We start from the raw sequence: 19,902 nt of genomic DNA on the forward strand, positions 1-19,902 counted from the left end.
ATGCACATGGAATTCGATTAATCTTCTCAACCTCTTGAGATGTCTTAGGACTATGTTCCTTAGACAAGTGAATTTCATGCCTGAAAGGTAAAGATCCTTTCTTGGAATTTTGCATTTTACACCTAGACAACATCTTGTCTATATAAGATGTTTCAGATTATGTCAATGTTCTATTCTTGCGATTCTGTACTATTTGGATTCCAAGAACATACTGTACTTCTCCTAAATCTTTCATTTGGAATTGTGAAGCCAGTCATCTCTTAGTGCCAACTAGATATTATACATCATTCCTAATGAGTAGAATATCATCAACATACAACACTAGAAAAGCGATAGTTTTTTTGATGATTTTCTTATATACACAAGGTTCGTCAACATTTTGTTTAAAGCCATAATATTTGATCACAACGTCAAATCTCATATTCTAGGATCTAGAAGCTTGTTTTAATCCATAAGTGGATCGATATAGCCTGCAAACCTCTTGCTCTTGACCCTGCTGTATGAACCCTTCTGGTTAACATATATAGATACTTTCTTCAGGATAGCCATTCAGAAAAGTTGTCTTGACATCCATTTGCCATATGTCATAATCATAAAATGTGGCTATGGATAAGAGTATTCTAATAAACTTTATCATGGCAACTGGAGAGAAGGTTTCTTCAAAATCTAATCTCTCTCTTTGGGTAAACCCTTTTGCCACAAGTCTAGCTTTATAGGTCTGTACCTTACCCGCTTGTTCTCGTTTTCTCTTATAGATCCATGACTTTAATCCGTTCTGCTGAGGTGTGCTAGGGACTGTGAGTTGAGACTGAATTCCATGTTCTATCAAATAGTTCTGGAATTCTATGTCCATATACTCACTCCTCGATTTGATCGAAGTGTTTTAATCTTTTTACCTAATTGGTTTTCAACCTCAACCTTATACTCTTTGTACTTTTCAAAAGTTTCAGACTTTTGGCGCATTAGGTAAACATGCCCATACTTGGAATAATCATCTATAAAACTGATGAAATATTCATACCCTCCTCTTGCTCTAACATTTAGAGGCCCACAAAGGTCTGAGTGAATCAGCTCTAGGGGTTCTTTGGCTCTAAGACCTTTTCCAGAAAAAGATCTTTTTGTCATTTTACCCTCAAGACAGAACTCACATAGTGGTAATGAATTGTCTTACAACTAATTTAGATGACCGTTCTTAACCAATCTCTCAATGCTGTTGAGATTTATATGACCCAGTCTCAAGTGCCAAAGATAGGCATTTGGAGAAATCTTCCTCTTCTTATGAGTCTCAGCAGTTTTAAACATCTTTATGTTCAAAACAGCTTTGACCTCGGTTGGTTTTAAAATGTACAAGTTATTTTCTAATTTTGTAGAGCAAATCTGTTTATTTCCTATTTTGATGAACATTTCATCATTTTCAAAATAAACTTTATGATTTTTTTCTAGCAAACAAGAGACAGATATTAGATTCCTTTTCATAGAATGAATATAATATACATTTTTCAAATAAATGTACTTATCTCCTATAAATGACTTCATATCTCCCACTGTTTTGGCTGAAACAATCTCCCTGGTCCCTACCTTAAAGATTGTTTCACCTTCTGTCAACTATCTCTAGAACTTGTTTCCTGCCAGATAGTACATACATGATTAGCGACACATGAATCAATTATCCAAATTTTATCGTTTTCCACTAAACATGCTTCGATAATAAATAAATCATATTTATCTTGTTGTTCAAATTCAGCAGTCTCATCTACATAATTCATAATTTTAGATGAGTTGGGAGATAGAGGACAATCCTCTGTTAAAACTCTTTTAGTGTAATCATCAGCTAGTAATTTGTTTGTCGGTTTGATTTTACTGTTATATAAGTCGGAAGTGAGTATTATAGAATTCGACACGCTGATAAAATTCAAACAAATTCTAATTAGCAAATTGTAACTAAATCCAAAATCAAGTTTTAGCAAAAAGTAATAATGTACCCATAACCATTATTTATTTGCAACGATATTTTAGTGAGTCAGAATATGTGCTACTGTGGGCCAGTCAGATACTCCTTCACTAAAACAAACAATTTTGACCAAACACTATCCCCGGAATAACTTTTATTCATATGGTTGTTTAGTTATCGTTTTCGGTCAAGATCTTTACTAATAACTTAGTAATTCTTGTAAGTGTGACCCGCCATTTTTCAGATCCTATAGAACGATATGAACTTGCCTCCGAAATAGAAGACAATATCCAAGAAAGAACTATAAAACCCTATTCATTTTACTGAAGTCTGGGTTGTTTTGAATCCTATATTACAACCCTCCGTGGGGATAGTCATCGCTAAACGACTAGCAAAGGGCCACTTAAAGCTAACCAGCAGACGCAACATAGGAATCTCACGGTTCAGACTAATAGAGGAGACCGTAGGATATATTGACACATATCCTTCACACACTTACTATGAACTATTTCCTCCATTTACCTTGATATTGACTCATACAAAACACTTTCCGTGGGGAGGTCACTCCCAAGGTGAAACGAAGCGTCATATGAATCTCACGGTATAAACTATAATGAGACGTGGCAGTTGAAAACTATTTATCGTATAATAGACTTATGTTTGAACAACTTCTTCTTATTCACCAAAATCTAGATTTAAGCCAAAAATACTCTCCGTAGGGAGGTCACTCCCAGGGTGACACGAAGTACCACTTAAATCTGGATTGTGAACTCTTAGAGACGTGGGAGCTAAAAATAGCGTATCATATATGTTATTAATCTCCCATTGATGTTTTCTAATAACTCTATCATATAGAAGTTATTAAACTTCCACTAAAGTGTTCTATTTGGGTAGATTTATACTTAGGTTCTTTTCGGCTAATAAAACAACCCTAAGTTTATGTGGTTTATCTAAGTATAACTCTTATAATTGGATTTTAACCTATGATGTCTAGGTGATAAACCATTTTATTACCTCACATCACTCACGTATGCTCATAAAACTGGTTACCAACGCTCAATAATTCGGCCATAATCCTCCGGTAGGAGGTGTTCCGTAAACCGTCAACTTAAGTACCCCCAGCCTTAGACGGGATTATATACCGGTTGAGTTTGTAACCTAGGTTTTATAAGTTTTAACAATTAAAACAGGTAGTCAACCTACGTGAGCATGTAGCTGTTGTTTATGGATTTTAAATGTCTAACCCTATTTTATAACAATTTCTAAAACTTTAGACATGCTAAACATCCATAACATACATGAGGCATTCAAATTTTAATATAACATTTATATTAAATACAAGAAACCCTAACATGCATACTATATATTATAACAATTATAACATACTTTCAATGCATATAACATGTTTTTTATGGTAGAATTTTAAATCTAAATGGTATACTATATCCACATACAAGATTTATTTAATAATAACATACAAAAAAAAAATCATTTCCCTCTTCTTTTTTTTTTTCATTTCTTTTAAAAAACTATCTTCAAAGACTATAGAAAAGCCTTTTTTCTTGTTGTGTATGATGATAATTCATATCAATATTCAATGACTTCAACTTCTACATTCAATGGAATTTAAACTTTGGTTGTTTTATCCATCTACCTGTCCAATTTTGTTTATACAACTACTTTTCGTCTTTGACTTGGTTACCTCTTGTGGGATATTGCACTATAGAATTGGTCTACAGACTTTACAAGCTACAGAGATTATTAAATAGGTGAACAAATAAAATCTTGACTAATCTATTCAAGAAGCTGAGAGGAATGTTTACACAGAACAACAAATTTATGTACTATTATCGAACAATAATTTTCTAGATATTTTGAAATATATAATAATTATTATCACAATAATTTATTCAAGACGAATTTTATTAAATTGTCAAAAATTTGAAGGCAAAAAATATAGATTTGTCCCTTATTGATTTATTTAACCATTAACTAAAATTTCCTCTTAAAAGGGGGCCTTCATTATTAAAAAATTAAAATTAAAAAAAAAAAAATTGAAAAGATTGGTTAAAAAATACTTTTGGTTTTTAAACTTTGATTAAAGTAACAAATTTAGTTATTCAACTTAGTTGGTAATTATTTAATTCATGTACTTATAAATTTTTAACAATTTAGTCTCTAAATTTTAATAAGCAACAATTTAATCTTTGTACTTCAAAATTTACAACAATTTAGTTTCTATCATGAAAAATCTCGTTAACAATAAACGTCAACTTTTATTATATTACGACTTAGTCTTTATAGTTTATTAAAAAAAAAATCCCAATCATTTTTATGGGTCTACATGTGTAGAAAAACTGCATTAAAAGGACTAGATCATTACAAATTGTAAAGTACAGAGACTAAATTATTACCAATTTAAAAATAAATAGACTAAATCGTTATCAACTAAAGTTCAGAGAAGTGGGGTGAGCCAGCAAAGATAAGATCAATTTTGTTTAATCTCTTGAAAAATAAAGGATGACATCTAAAAATGAAAGGAAAGGAAATAAAGGATGTCAAATTCGCTAAGTTATGCTTACTTTTATATATCGATTCATGCATAGCTCAATGAATAAGACATAAATTATCATTTTAAAGATTTATGATCAAATTTTTCGTCCCTATAATTGTTAAACTTAAAAAAATTACATGAAATGCCTTATTATTAGATGGATTCTCTCATTGTTAACAGAAGCAATAATAAACCAAAAATAACATAATTTAATTGACAAAAACTTGTACCATCGACTTGAAGATTATTAAATTTATGTTTAAATCTTATTTGGGTTCATGAACTTTGAATCTTGCTCTATTTTAGTCCCTAAACTTTCAAGAGCAACTGTGTTTAGTCCCTGAACTTTTTTAAAAATTGTTTATTTTGATCCCTAATATTAATATTTTGTTAAGTCTTTGATGAAATTACGTCTAGCATGTATTGAGCAAAATGAAGTGCAACTAACACAACAATGTACTGAACGACCAAAATCTTGAACGCAAAATGACTTTAGAATTCTATAGAAAATCGCTTTACCACCTAATTTAAAAAACCCTACATTTTTTAGCGTGACTAATTTATTTGACAACCTAGTGATTTAAAAATATAAGTCATTGTATCATTTTGTTTTAAAAGTTAACAGAATTTTAATAGTATGGACTAAAATAAATACTTTTTAAAAACTTAAGAATTAGAGAATAGACGTTTTTAAAAGTTCAAAAAAACCAATTTCAAAGGTTAATAGACAAAAATACTATTTAAATTATTAAATTTAAAAAGAAAAATAGAAAAACACGGTGAGTTGAAAAAGGGTGAAGAATTGGAGTCACTTCTCCGTGGGGAATTCTTGTTTGCCACTGACCATACGGAAATCAACACGTGTACATAAAATGTATACTTGTGGGGTGTGCTTGTCAAGGTTGGAGGATAAGCTACGAGCACTCAGACGGTCCCTTCAGTACACGTGCTGTTTCGACAAAGCAGCCGCCAACAAATTCGGCTTCTCCACCGTTCGATGAACCCATCCAACGGCTCATGGTCACCATAACGCATATATGCCGTTTACGAGAACGACAAAGTCAACCCACTACAAAACCATGTCGATGTTCTTTCTTACAGCTAAAAGTGGGACCCACTAATATAGTGTCATCGTGGACTTTTGTTTTCAATGTCTATTGTCACATTTATTTCTTTCTTTGACGAATTTTTGTGTCCCCCTAAACACTTTTTTTTTTCTTAAGGGCAAAATTCATCCACTATGAAATATGATAATAATTGTATTTATACTTTCAAATTTTAAAATATAAAAAAATAAATATTATAAATTTATGCTAGATTTAAAATTGAACCTACAAACTTATAATGGTCTTGGAAATTAGACTCCTAGATGATAAAAGTTGAACCTTCAAACTTTATATAATTATTACAATCTCTATAACTATTTAAGTTTAGTGGTCCAATTTTAATACTTTTATGAGTTTACGTGATCAATTTTTATAATTGGAAGTTTAAGGGTAAAATTATAATTACTACCATATTTTAGAGATAGTTTTATAATTTGTTCTTTATTTTATTTTACGAGGTGATTTAATTTAATGATAATTGATAGATACTTTTCTTTTAATGTTTGAAGTTCAAACTGTCAAAATAATTTTTTTTTCTTCTTTGTTTGAGAAAAGCGATTTTAAATTACAAATAAGCCATAAAATTAAATAGATAGATTAATATAAATTTATTTATATCAATATTTTAAATATTTTTTCCCATGTGTAGGCTTTAAAAATGTGTAAAATATACTATAAGTAAAAATCAATACTTATTGGAGAGGAAATAAGATTTCAAGAGTTTAAACAAAAGACTTATATTCTTCATTGACTTTTTAAGTGTTTAAAAGTATTTTTTAAATGTTAAAAATGTTATTAAACACTTGAAAAAATAATTACAAATTACACATCAATCTAAAAGCTTAAATTGATAATTTATGATGAATTTAATTATATCAATATTTGTAGCAAAATATCCTACCATTTAGATCTAAGATATATTTCATCTACTATTTGTATATTTAATCAGTTTAAAGCACAATCTATGATCTTGAGTTCTGATCTAATTTTTAACCTTAAATGTAACAGAAAAAATATCCACCCAAAATAATTCAAACCTTTACGATAGATTTCAATTGTATTAAATCAAACTTATCAAAGTTGAAATTTATCCGAAAATTCATGTTATTTTGTAGAATTTAATTAGTGAAAAATTATGAAAGTGGAAAGTTGATATTATCGAAGGAAACATAGCTCAACTGACATGTGATATGCGTTTGCAATCAAAATATATGTGGCTTGAATCCTCCACTTTTATTGTACTGAAAAAAAAAATGAGTGTAAAATTATATTACATTAAAAATTAAAGATAATTGTTTTAAATAGAAAAAAAAACTGTTAGAAATATTTTTCAATATTATACATTGTCATTGTCTATCACTGATAGATATTGATAGACATTAGAAATGGTTATCACTAATAGATATTGATAGATAGTGACATTTTGTATATTCATAATTAAGTTGGATCATTTTTCTATATTTGAAAACAATACTTAAATTAACATGAATTTAAATGGACCTTTTTAAATATAAAAAAATATTTAAAAATATTTATAATTTATTGCAAAAAGTTATAAAAGTACAAAACATTTTTGGAACTTTTTGCTACAAAGTGTAAATATTTTTAGGAATTCTCTATTTATAAGAATTTCGTAAATATATTTTTTTAAATAGTTAAAATAAACAAATCTAAAGTTGATAAATGATGTATAGTAAAGGGATTTAAGATGATCACTCTCACAATCCAAAATCAAATAGAAAATAAAATTCAATAATTTTGATTAAAAAAAAAAACCGATCATTTGAAGTTTTAGACGTTACAATCTCTCATATTAAAATCATGATGTTCTTCCAACCTAGTGGTCAAAATACAAGTTTAAGCTAGTGGAGTTATTAGTAGTTTTACAACAACTCAGTTGTTCTATTTTTGTGTGCTCATTTTGGTTAGAATTCAAATTATTGAAAACTTCATAAATAAAATTCAAAAACTCCAATGAATCAGCTTCAGGGTCAATGAAAATTTTAAAAAAATAACTCAAAAAAATACAGACATTTCTTGAAGAAAAAAAAGGAAAATGAAAAAAATGAGATAATTTTCCTTTTCATCAAACCCATGCTATAAAACTAAAGAAATTCAGGGGAGATAACTTTATGAGATGGTAATAGAAGATATCTTCTATCTCACCAAATTGAATCTTGCTCATATTTTGAAGGAAGATTGCCTAATTACCCTACTAGAAACTATAACTCTTGAAACAAAAACTGCGAAGCAAGCATGGATGCATTCAGGCTTCCTGTGTCGTAATTATATACTTAGTGATTTTGAGGACACTTTGTATAATGTCTATTGCAATGCCTACAAAATATCAAAACTATTGTGGGAGGTATTAGACAAGAAGTACAAGCTGGAAGATGTTGGTAATAAGAAACTCCTCATGAAAAAATTTATAGATAACAAGATAATTGATACCTAGTTAGTAGTCAATCAGATGAAAGAATTGCAAATTATCATCAGTGATTTGCAAAGTGAAAGATTGGAAATTAGTGAGCAATTCAAAGTTGTTGTTGTGATTGAGAAGCTACCTCCTTCCTAGAAAGACTTCAAATGTTATTTCAAGCACAAATGAAAGGATTTATCCATGGAGAACCTTGCAGTGAAACTCCAAATAGAAGAGGATGACAGAAAAGGAGATAAAACTCCACTAGAAGTCGAAGCCAATGCTAATATTGTTGAAGCATCAAACTATAAACCCATAAAGCAAAATTTCAAGAAGAAAAATGTGAATCATGGATCAAGGAATGATGCTAGCAAGCGCATTCGAGTCAATTTCTGGGTTTGTGGTAAGAATGGCCATACTACTACAATGTGCAAGTACAATAAGGGACAAAGTTCCAACAATCAAGCCAACGTTGTGAAAAATGATGATTTGGTTGCGGTCATTTTTTAGATAAATATGGCTTCAGACATCGAAGGTTGGTGGATTGATATTGGTGCTACTAGGCACATTTGTAAGGACAAGTCATTGTCATTACATATGAGAAGCTAGATAAGTTGTACATGGGAAATGCTTCAACCACCTCTGTGGAAAGCAAAGGGAAGATCTCATTGAAATAGACTTTTGGAAAGATACTTACCCTCAATGATGTATGGTATGTACTAGAGATTCGAAGAATTTAGTGTTAGGAACCCTACTTAATAAAAATGTGTTCAAGCTTGTATTTGTTTCAAATAAATTTATTTTGAAAAGGGATATGTATGTGGGAAAAGACTATCTAAGTGATGACGTGTTCAAATTGAATGTACTCGCAAAAATGCCAAAGAATAATAATAATATCAACTTTTCTACTTATATTGTTGAGTTGTGCAATGTTTGACATTCTAGATTGGGGCATATTAATTATCATTCTTTAAATAGAATGGTAAGCTTAGGACTATTGTCGAATTTTAACATTGATAATAGAGATGTCCATGGGGCTGGGGATGCCATTCCCCGTCCCCATCCCCATTCCCATCCCATGAAATTCCTCACGGTAATTGGGACGGGGATTCCTCGTGGAAAATTTTTTCCCATTAGCTTTTTAAAAAAAAACTAATTAATTTAAATCATTAATGTGGACAAATTTTAATTAAATAACTAACTCTATCACTAAATTATTTATTATGATTAGCTTTACATGATAATTTGGATTTAAAGATAAATTACTCAAATTTTGGCCTAAAAAAACAATCAACTTTTTTAGTAGAAAGAAATAAATATAAATCAAATTATTCACGTATGTAATCTAAATGTAAATATTCAATTTAAACATATTCATTATCTTGACGAATAAACAATCAAACTTGAAATTTAAATGTAATGTTTATATAATAATAATAATATCATAACATTAAATAATTATATTAAATAAATAAATAGAGGCTAACCGTGGTGGGGACGGAGAATGGGGTGGGAGTGGGGGCGGGGATGGAATCTAACATATTTAAATGTAACATATTGATTACCTTGTCCTCGTCCCCTTTTAGCTCAACGGGAATTTTTCCCCCATTCCCTCCCTCATTCGCCTCCTAATCGGGGAATCCCCACCCCGTTCGAGGTAGGCCCCACCATGAGGAAATTGGACGTCTTTAATAGATAATAGATACAAATATGAAGTTTGTGTTGAATCAAAGTTTACTAGAAAGTCATTTTCATCTGTGGAAAGAAGTAATGAGTTACTTGATTTAATCTACAATGATGTATGTGATATGAAAAGTATTTCCATAAGAGGTGGTAAGAGATATTTTATCACATTCATTGATGATTGTAGTAAATATTATTATGTATATTTATTACATAGTAAAGATGAAACATTTAATGTTTTTAAAATATGTAAGACAGAAGTTGAAAATCAACTTGAGAAGAAAGTAAAGGTGTTCAGATCAGGTAGAGGTGGTAAATATGAATTATCATCACTTTGTGAATTCTGTGAAGTGAATGATATCATCCATCAAACTACAACACATTATACACTAAAAGAAAGAACCGGACTGTAAAAGACATGGTTAATTGCATGTTAAATAGTTCAGGTTTACCTCACAGTTTGTGGGGAGAAGCTTTGCTGACAACAAATTTTATACTAAATAGAATTCCACATAAGAAGATTAATAAGTCGCCTTATGAAGTGTGGAATGGAAAGTTACCCTTGTAAAATGCTGAAGGTGTGGGGGTGTTTGGCAAAGGTACAAGTTCCTTTATTAAAAATGACCAAACTTAGACCTAAGACAATTGATTGTGCATTTAAAGGCTATGCAATGCATAGTGATGCTTATAGATTCATGGTAATTAAACAAAAATATATATGATATTAATAATAATACCATAATGGAATCTATTGAAGCTAGATTTTTTTAGGATATATTTCCTTTGAGGAAAGAATGATGCAAAATTATTGGTGCCAAAAGAATTAATGAGACTAGTTCTTCGAAAGGTCAAGACGATCAGAACATTCTGAACCTAGAAGAAGCAAAAGAGCTAAGAAAGCGACTTCTTTTGGACCTGATTGCATAACTTATATGATAGAAGGTAAGCCTCAGACTTTTTAAGAAGTTGTATCATCTCTTAATGCACCTTATTGAGAAGAATTTATCAATAATGAGTTAGAATCCATGTTACATAACAATACATGGGTATGGTTAATTTACCTCCTGAAAGTGAACCGGTTGGGAGTAAATGGATTTTTAAGAGAAAGCTAAAGGTTAACAACACTATTGAGAAGTACAAAGCCCGATAGCTTAAGACTTTCACCAAAAAGAAGGGCTAGATTTCTTCGCTACCTATTCTCCAATAACGAGGATTATATCTATAAGGATATTAATTGCAATAGCAGCTTTATAAAATTTGGAAATAGACTAAATGAATGTAAAAAAAAAAATGCATTTTTAAATGAAGATTTAGATGAAGAAATCTATATGGAACAATCTGAAGGTTTTGTTGTTAAAGGACTTGAAGATAAAGTTTGTAAATTTGTTAAGTCTCTTTATGGGTTGAAACAAGCACCCAAACAGTGACATGAAAAGTTTGATCTCACTATGTTATCAAATGGATTTAAGATAAATTAGTGTGATAAATGTGTCTATGTTAAAATCATAGATCAAGAATGTGTCATTGTATGCTTATACATGGATGGTATGTTAATAATAGGCACGACTAGAAGTGTCATTGATTCCACTACAAGGATGTTGAAATCCAACTTTGATATGAAAGACCTTAGTTTTGCTGATGTTATCCTTGGAATTCGAATAATAAGAAATCCAAGTTGATACATATTTTCTCAATCTCACTATATAGAGAAAGTGTTGGGCAATCATTTTGAGAGTAAGCCGGTTGTTACTCCATTTGATCCAAATTGTAAGTTGAAGCAAAACAACGATGAAGGTGTACCTTCTCTAGAATATTCTAGAGTTATTGGTAGCTTAATGTACATAATGAATTGCATAAGATTTGATATTGCCTATTCAGTAAGAAGGTTAGCAAGATACACCAGCAATCATAGGCATGATCAATGGAATACTTTAGTCGGAGTTTTAAGGTACTTGAAGTATACTCTAGACTGTGGATTGCATTATATGAGGTATCCACATGTACTAGAAGGATTTAGTGATACTAATTGGATTTCTAATAGCATGGAGATTAAATCAACCAGTAGATATATTTTTACCATGGGTGGAGCAGCTATATCATAGAAATCTTCAAAACAGACGTATATAGCACGTTTTACTATGGAATCAGAGTTTATAGCTCTTGATAAAGCAAGAGAAGAAGTTGAATGGTCTTGAAGTTTTCTTGAAGATATTCCACTATGGCCAAAGCCTATAAGTGCAATATATATTTGTTGTGACAATTTAGGTGCTTCTATGAGAGCCAAGAATAATGTCTATAATGGTAGGTCACAACATATTAGATGCAGACATAATTCGATAAGGCAATTGCTCTCTAATGAAATAATTTACATTGATTATGTGAAGTTAAAAGATAATATTGTAAATCCTTTGACAAAAGGATTTTCAAGAGAGCAAATCATATATACATCGAAGGGAATGGGGCTAAAGCCTATGAAATGAGTTATCTGGTGGTAACCTCACTAAGTTGACTGGAGATTCCAAGATCTAAGTTCAATAAGCAAACTAGCTGGATGATTCATAGTTGACACACTAAGAAACTTGTAGTTTCTTCTATTTCTATGGTGTTCTAGAGTATGTGATCTGTTGATGTTAAAGTTATATTGATATCTTATTTTACAAGAGGAGTAATGGCAAGATGCTCTTAATCAATATTACCTATATGAGAGTAGAAGTAAGATCGTTTCTATGAGAACTTTTCAAATGGCTTATGTTCTCTAAAACTCTCGTGAATTCAAGATTTTGTCCAGGACCAAAACAGACACAAATTTATAGAACTAAAAGATACAAGATGAGTGGTCTGTGATATCTATTGTCTCAATTCACCAATGAGAATGATAGTTCCAAAGCTTAGTCTCACTGTTTCTTCAGTAAATTTGATGGATATTCACTAAGGGTTCAAGTTCAAAAGACACTTCTCCTAATGCATAACTTGGTTTGTTTGCTCTCCACGGTTTTGTTTGCTTTTCTCAATTTCTTTCATGTGTGGAATTGCTGGATATATATAGTGAAAGAAAGTGAAAATTTTATGAAGATTTGATACATAAAATGGATTTAATTGTGTAGATTAGATTTATTGTTTAGAAACTTTCAAATTGGATTGGAACTTTAAATTGAAATGATGTTTCGTGTACAAATTTAACATGTATGAAAGTTAAATTTGTAGTTATTTCAATTTGAATGAGTTATATTTGATTTATGTCAAATAACAACTCAATTGAGTTAGATTTGACAACTACTTCAATTTTTGTATTTATTTGATTTTATTTTGTATTTTGGAGAGTTATAAGTTGTTAGCCTATAAATAGCAACTTAGTTTTTCATTTGTAGTATCTCATTTCAAATTGAAGTGTTCTCATTTAGTTCTTTCTTCCTTTTGTTCTTGAGTTGAGTTAAGAGCAAGTTTTCAAGAGTTCTGCCATATGTGAGTAATTCGAGGTTGCGGTTCTACTATAATTATTCATTGTATCCTGCTGGATGATCGTTGTAGTCTACTTGCAGCCCAGTGTAGAACGAATAATTGCCTTTAGACACTTATTAGAAGCATGTCTTGACTATGTTTTGGAGTTTCCAAAGTTTTTTAGGTTCTTTCAAGTCTTTGGTTATTTTCATATCTAAGTCTTGTTACACCAACTAACTTTCGTTTGAGTTTGAATATTATACATTGAGTGTATTTTTTCTAGTAGTTGAGGTATAATAAGATTATTAGTGTATTCAATTCTATATATACAATTTTCTCCCAACAAAAAATTGTCTTAAATCAAACTTATGAAGTTGAAATTTATCTAAAGATTCTTGTTATTCTGTATAATTTAATTAGTGGAAAATTATCAAAGTGGAAAATCAAAGTTGTCAAAAGCGAGCATAGATTAACTGACATGTAATATGTGTTAATGATCAAAATGTATGTGGTTTGAATCTCCCACCTCATTGTACTTAAAAAAATAAGTGCAAAGTTATATTTAATTAACTAATATAGGAGTAATTGTTTTTAACGAAAAAACTGCTAGAAATATTTTCCAATATAACAAAATTTCACGATCTATCAGTAATAAACAGTGATCATAGACATTGATAGACATTTATCAGAGTCTATCATTTATATACACATTGACACTAATAGATGACTAGGAATGTCTATCACTAATAGACAGTAATATTTTGTTATATTTATAAATAAATTAGCTCATTGTTCTATATTTGAAAATCTTAAATTAATATGAATTTAAATGTAAATATTTTCTAAAAAAATAGTTAAAAATACACAAATCTAAAGTTGATAAGTGAAGTATAGTAAACAGATTTATGATTATCATTGTCACAATCCAAAATAGAATAGATAATAAAATTCAATAATTTTGAGGGAAAAAAAATTGAACTCATCACCTGAAGTTATAGACATTACAACCATTCCTATTAAAATTAGGATGGTTATAATATGTAATGATCCAAACTAGCTTATGTGCAGTTACTACATACATACACTAATATGCTTTATGATAAATTTTAATTCGACATTATGGGACTTTTTTAAAAATAAAAAATATTTAAAAATATTTACATTTTTCTATAAAAAGTTCAAAAAATACAAAATACTTTTAGAACTTTTGTTATAAATTTTAAATATTTTTAAAAATTTTCTATTCATTAGAATTTCCCCAATTAATATTAAATTGAATTGCTAATTGAACTATTAGTAGCTTAATAACAGCTGAGTTGTGCTATTTTTGTGTTCACATTTTAATTATATTTCAAATTATTGAAAACTTAATAAAAGTCAATAACTCCAATGGATAGGCTTCAGGATCCTTGGAAAAAATAGCACAAAAAATAAAATATACAGAGACATTCCTTAAAGAAAAAAAAATTGAGACAATTTCCCTTTTCGTCCTTTTATGCATATTGAGAGTGCTCACTTGGTGAATTTAGTAGGGAACAAATTCAAGAGCTCCGGCGGCTGTGAACTCCTCGGAGACGGGTGAAGATAAAATCCACCGTCAGCTATGGCCTTATCCTCCGCCGTGACTGGCGGAGAAAGCGGCGAGGCCATGCTGGGCTTTCGAAAAAACAGCGAGTCGGCGGCGAGAGGCGTGACCGGACTCGGAACAGGCGAGTCGACCCGGCGAGTTGGATTCGGCGATTTAAGACTCGGAGGCAAGTTTTTGAAAGGTCCGGTGAAGCCGAGGTTGATCTCTAGCTTCCGGATTGTGTGACGGCGCTCTTGGAGCTTGAACGGAGACCGGCGAGGACCGGTGAGGTAGTCGGTGGCGGAGGGAGGGAAGGGCTTCGAAGAGGAAAGCTTGGAGAGGTGGGTGACCGGAAGCTTTTCGGAGTCACCGGCAAAACCGGTGAGCTTCTGGACGAGGTCTCTGAAGGAATTTGTGTCGGCTTGGACGAAGGTGGTCGGAGAAGTTGACGGCGGCGGAGAAGAGGCGGCGATTAAATGTTTTTCCATGAGAGAGAGAGAGAGAGAGAGAAAGGAGTGGGTGCGAAAAGAGGAGTGAGTCAGTGCTTTTGAGCTTTTTGGAAGTTATTTTCTGACCAATGACTATGATCTTTATAACGGTACCTATCAGCCTGCGTTTTCTTCACACTTACTATTTCATTTTTTTTTTTTTTAAATGTAACTTTTAGAATATCAAAACTTTAATTTTACCGATATATCAATTGAAATATCTATATGGATACTCAAAGATATTTCTAGATAAATTATAAAAATTTTGTGATTTATGCAACTACTAATGAAAATTGGTGTAATCGTAGAAAGATTTCACTAATAGATCAATCGTAATAAGTCACAATTGTAAATATACTTAAAATTATGAATTTGTCATACTTACTATTACCATTATCATTTGATCCCAAACGTTAACGATAATGGTAACAGTAACAATAGCGTAATTTTCGAATGTAATTGAATTGATCGTCCTCCACTCATCAATCAAATTGTGTTTTTTTTTTCTCTTATCACTTTGGAAGTTGGCACCAAATGTCAATACGAGTACGAATCACAAATAAACAAAACCAGATGTAATAAAATAGAGCCACTTTTTAAAGTACAATTGATTTATATGTTTCATGTGGGGTAAACATGACCTTAAAATAAGTTAACATGCTTATTTATTATTATATTTACATTAATAACCTTTTTTTTAGAAAACATTAATGACTTTTTATTATTTATTTCTTATGTTTCGTGAATTTTTCTACGATGTAATAAAAATGTGGATTCACCCCGTTTGTCGATGTCGAATACATAAAAATATAGTAATATCAATGAAAATAATGAGACGTGGACTAAATTTAATATATTGGTCTACACTATGAAACTTTTTATTTTTACGTTTAAAATTTGAAATTTATTCCAAAAATCTTCTTCTTCTTCTTTTAATTAAAACAAGGAATGAAAATTGATGCAGTAGCTTTGGTATGCAAATTAAGGGGATATATGGGTATAGGATAACATAAAATCGTCCCCATCATTTATTTAATTTTAAGAGATATTATTAAAATCATCATTTTGCATAATAATCAGTTTTAACCCATCAGCTATGAATGATATTACATATGGTTCGCATTAATTGTAATTTAAATTTGATAATAAATTCAAGGTTATTTATTTTTGCAACCATTTCAAAATTTAATGGTCAAAATCAAAATTTTCAAAGGTTAAATGTACATGTATGTGAAATCTACACCAAAGTGTAATAGTACTTTGTGTAACATAACCTAAAACGGAGAATAATTAAATGAGAAAATTTTGGGATTAATTTTAATTGCTCTATGGTTTAGAAAATTTCGATATTCTTTATCATTAGACCCTATTTGATTACTATTTGGTTTTAAAAATTAATCTTATAGATACTACATTCACTTTCAAATTTTTTCTTTTGTTTTCTACTTTTTATTGTCAAACTAATCATAACACAATTGGCATCTGAATGTGCTAGAATTCATAAAGTCCATGATTCGAATCCCTCTAGCCCAATTGCACTAGAAGTATCAATAGTTTAGAAAATCAAGCCAAATTTTAGGGGGGAAAAGTTTTTAAGAACTTGTTTTTGTTTTTTAAATTTGTTTAAGAATTCAACTATTATGATGCAAATCATGTAAGAAATGATGAGAAAATATGTTTAATTTTCAAAAACTAAAAACAAAAAATAAAATAGTTACCGAATGTAGCCAAAATTTTTATTTTTTAAAAATTCGAATGTTTGTTTAAGAATTGATATTTAATATTCCCTTATTTGTCCATCTATGGGATACTAGAAGCAACTGGGTTGAAGTCGAATCTATCTGCTTATTTTTCTTTTTAGGAAATTAATTATAAGTTTGACTAAAATCACAATTAGACTTCATTCCAAAATATGGAACAAAACTACTTCCTCTATTTTGAGATTTGTTTTAATAGATAGTTTCGGCTATTTGATAACGACGGTACTATATTTTTAAATACTCTCTCTATATGAAAGAGTGAAAAAACATCTTGTAGCAGTTTTACAGAATAATTTACATCATTAAATCCTATAAAAAAAGTTAAGACTTTCGTTAATATACTTCAATTTTAGTTCATCTAAACAATTTATAGAGGAATTCTTTAGTTTAACAAAGGCCTCCTTGGCAATTGTTCTTGTTTTTTAAATTTATAATTATTTTCTCTTAACTTTTATGTTTTTTAAAAAGACATTCCATGTGTATTTTCTCTTCTTGAAATAAAAGGTAGAGTCGCTCTCACAATTTACCTAAAAATGTAATGGATATATGAAAGATCATAGATCAAGAAAGAACCAACTTCTAATAGAAGTTCCTCCTTGTAAGGACTATAATTTTTGTTGTTTCTTATGTAGTTGTTTTAGGGAGTTGTTTTCTTTTTGAAAATTGGTATACTTCGAAACAAAGAACTATTGAAGTTTCAAATTCCTTTATTTTTTGGCGATTGTTTATTTCATTGATTTTCGTGGAAGAAAAGATAATTTTAGTCTCAAATCCATACTTCAATTTTTGAGTTTGTTTTATTTTAATCTTTTTAACTTTTTAAAATATTATTTGATTATCAAACTTTCAATTTTGGTTCGAAGATTCATAAAATTTTAAATAGTCTATTTTAACTTTTAAAAATTAACAACTGGCTATATTTTTATTGATATCCATTCAATTAACAAGCGCCTCATATATTACGAAGTTTGAAATTGAATACATGTTTACTTTCACATGGTAGTACCATACCCAAACTGTGTTATAGTTAATTAAAGATCAAATAAAGGTAAAATCGAAAAAGGCTATTTTAAGTTAAAGTGAGCTTAATTCAACGATAATTGATATATGTTGTTTTCTTTGACCCAAGGGGCCGTTTGGTTGGAGGGAAAAGAGGGTGGGAATGGGAATGGGTTTACAAAGCCCATGTTTGGTTGGTAGGATTTGTTTATTTATAGCCAATTCCTAGGTATCTTTTACCCACACAAATGAAGGAATTGCATACCCGAAATGTGGGTTTTCATTTCTTCTTCCGCTTCCTACCACAATTTTCCTTCCCTCCAGCCGAGAAATCGTATAGCATTTTGTTACTCAGCGATCGTATAGCATTTGGTAAGTGATCATGTAGCATTTGGTAAGTGATCATGTAGCATTTGGTAAGTGATCGTATAGCATTGAGTAGGCGATCGTATAGCATTAGGTAGGCGATCGTATAGCATTTTGTTACTCAGCGATCGTCTAGCAGAGCTCAGTGATCGTGTACTAGAACTAAGCGATCGTGTAGCCGAGCTCAACGATCGCGTAGATAATTTAAATGATCGTATAGTATTTTGTAAACGATCGTGTAGCGGAACTCAGCGATCGTGTAGATAATTTAAACGATCATATTGTTACGAAATCGATAATTAACGAACAAAAAAAAAAGGGAACATAGAGATAGAAAAGATCGACACACAGATATACGTGGTTCACTAACAGTGTATTAGCTACGTCCACGGGCAGAGGGAGAACAATATTATTACAGAGAATAGCGCACTACCCCGTACTTGGTTATTCGAAGCACTAACAAATAGATTCAAGGCATTTCAACAAATGCTTGATAGGGACAAGACCCTCAAACTATCTCCACAATGGTATGATATTGTCCACTTTAGGCATAAACCTTCATGGACTTGTTTTCATAATCTCAATTTTTTTTTTTTAATTCCCACATACTATTCCTATAAATTGTTTTCCTATGCACAACCGAACATAGTCATCCTTGATTCCCAGTAATTTTATTCCGACATCCTTAATTCCAGGACATTGAGAAAACTCAATCCAAATGGTCCCTAAAAGATTCAAATCACCATCTATCCCATTTATATTGATAAACAAGAATTATCTTAAAAATTTTCAACAACTAATTACAAAGATTTTGAAAGAATAAGAAAGTTTTTGAAATCTCCTCTATTTAATTATATTTAGTATTTTATAAATTTTTAAATCAATTCTGATTATATCTAATTCAAACACTACCTCTTTAGGTTACTAAAATGTTCTACAATTATAGGAAGTGATTTAACAATTAATCGTTCACTAGTAATATAAAGAACAACAAAATTTTAGTTCGTGTAATTATCAAACAGATAAATTCTTCTGTGAGTAGTAGAATGACTGTCGGTGAATGACACATTAAAGATCTATTTGGATTAACTAAAGAAAAAATATTTTCTAAATAAGTCATTTTTACATAAACTCTTTTTACAAAAAATATTTAAAAAATGTTCATCATAAATTCAAATTTAGGTAAATATCAATTTATACCCTTGTATTTTGGGGTTGTATCAATTTAAACCCCAAACTTTGGAGATTGTATCAATTTAAACCTCAAACTAATAATTATATCAATTAAAATTTTGAACTTTTATAAATATATCTAACTAAAACATAATGAGGTTTAAATTGATATTTGCCGCAAAATTTATAACACAAAAAAAGAAAGAAGAATAAGAAGTTCAAAGTTGTGGAGGAGAGCTTTAAATGCCCAAACGTTTAACGTCTTAATGGGCTGAAGAAACAAGGCGGGCTCTTAATGGGCCAAAGGAAAGAGATGGGCTCTTAATGGGCTGAAGCAGGCCCAAAACGCTAAGGTTGGAGGGTCAAATTTTGGCATTGATAAGAAGAAGAAATCAAGC

General features: G+C 30.4%; 1 protein-coding gene across 1 annotated transcript; it reads right to left on the minus strand.

Annotated features, from left to right (window-relative positions):
* Positions 1–14,475: 14,475 nt before the first annotated feature.
* On the minus strand, positions 14,476–15,480 carry LOC120086482 (VQ motif-containing protein 4-like). The gene has a single exon (XM_039043157.2). The coding sequence runs from the start codon at positions 15,204–15,206 to the stop codon at positions 14,664–14,666; it is 543 nt and encodes a 180-aa protein (XP_038899085.1). The 5' UTR covers positions 15,207–15,480; the 3' UTR covers positions 14,476–14,663.
* Between the last annotated feature and the right edge of the window lie 4,422 nt (positions 15,481–19,902).

This window comes from Benincasa hispida, chromosome 9, assembly GCF_027475165.1.
Source record: "Benincasa hispida cultivar pf3 chromosome 9, pf3_genome.v1.1, whole genome shotgun sequence".
Classification (NCBI taxonomy): Eukaryota; Viridiplantae; Streptophyta; class Magnoliopsida; order Cucurbitales; family Cucurbitaceae; genus Benincasa; species Benincasa hispida.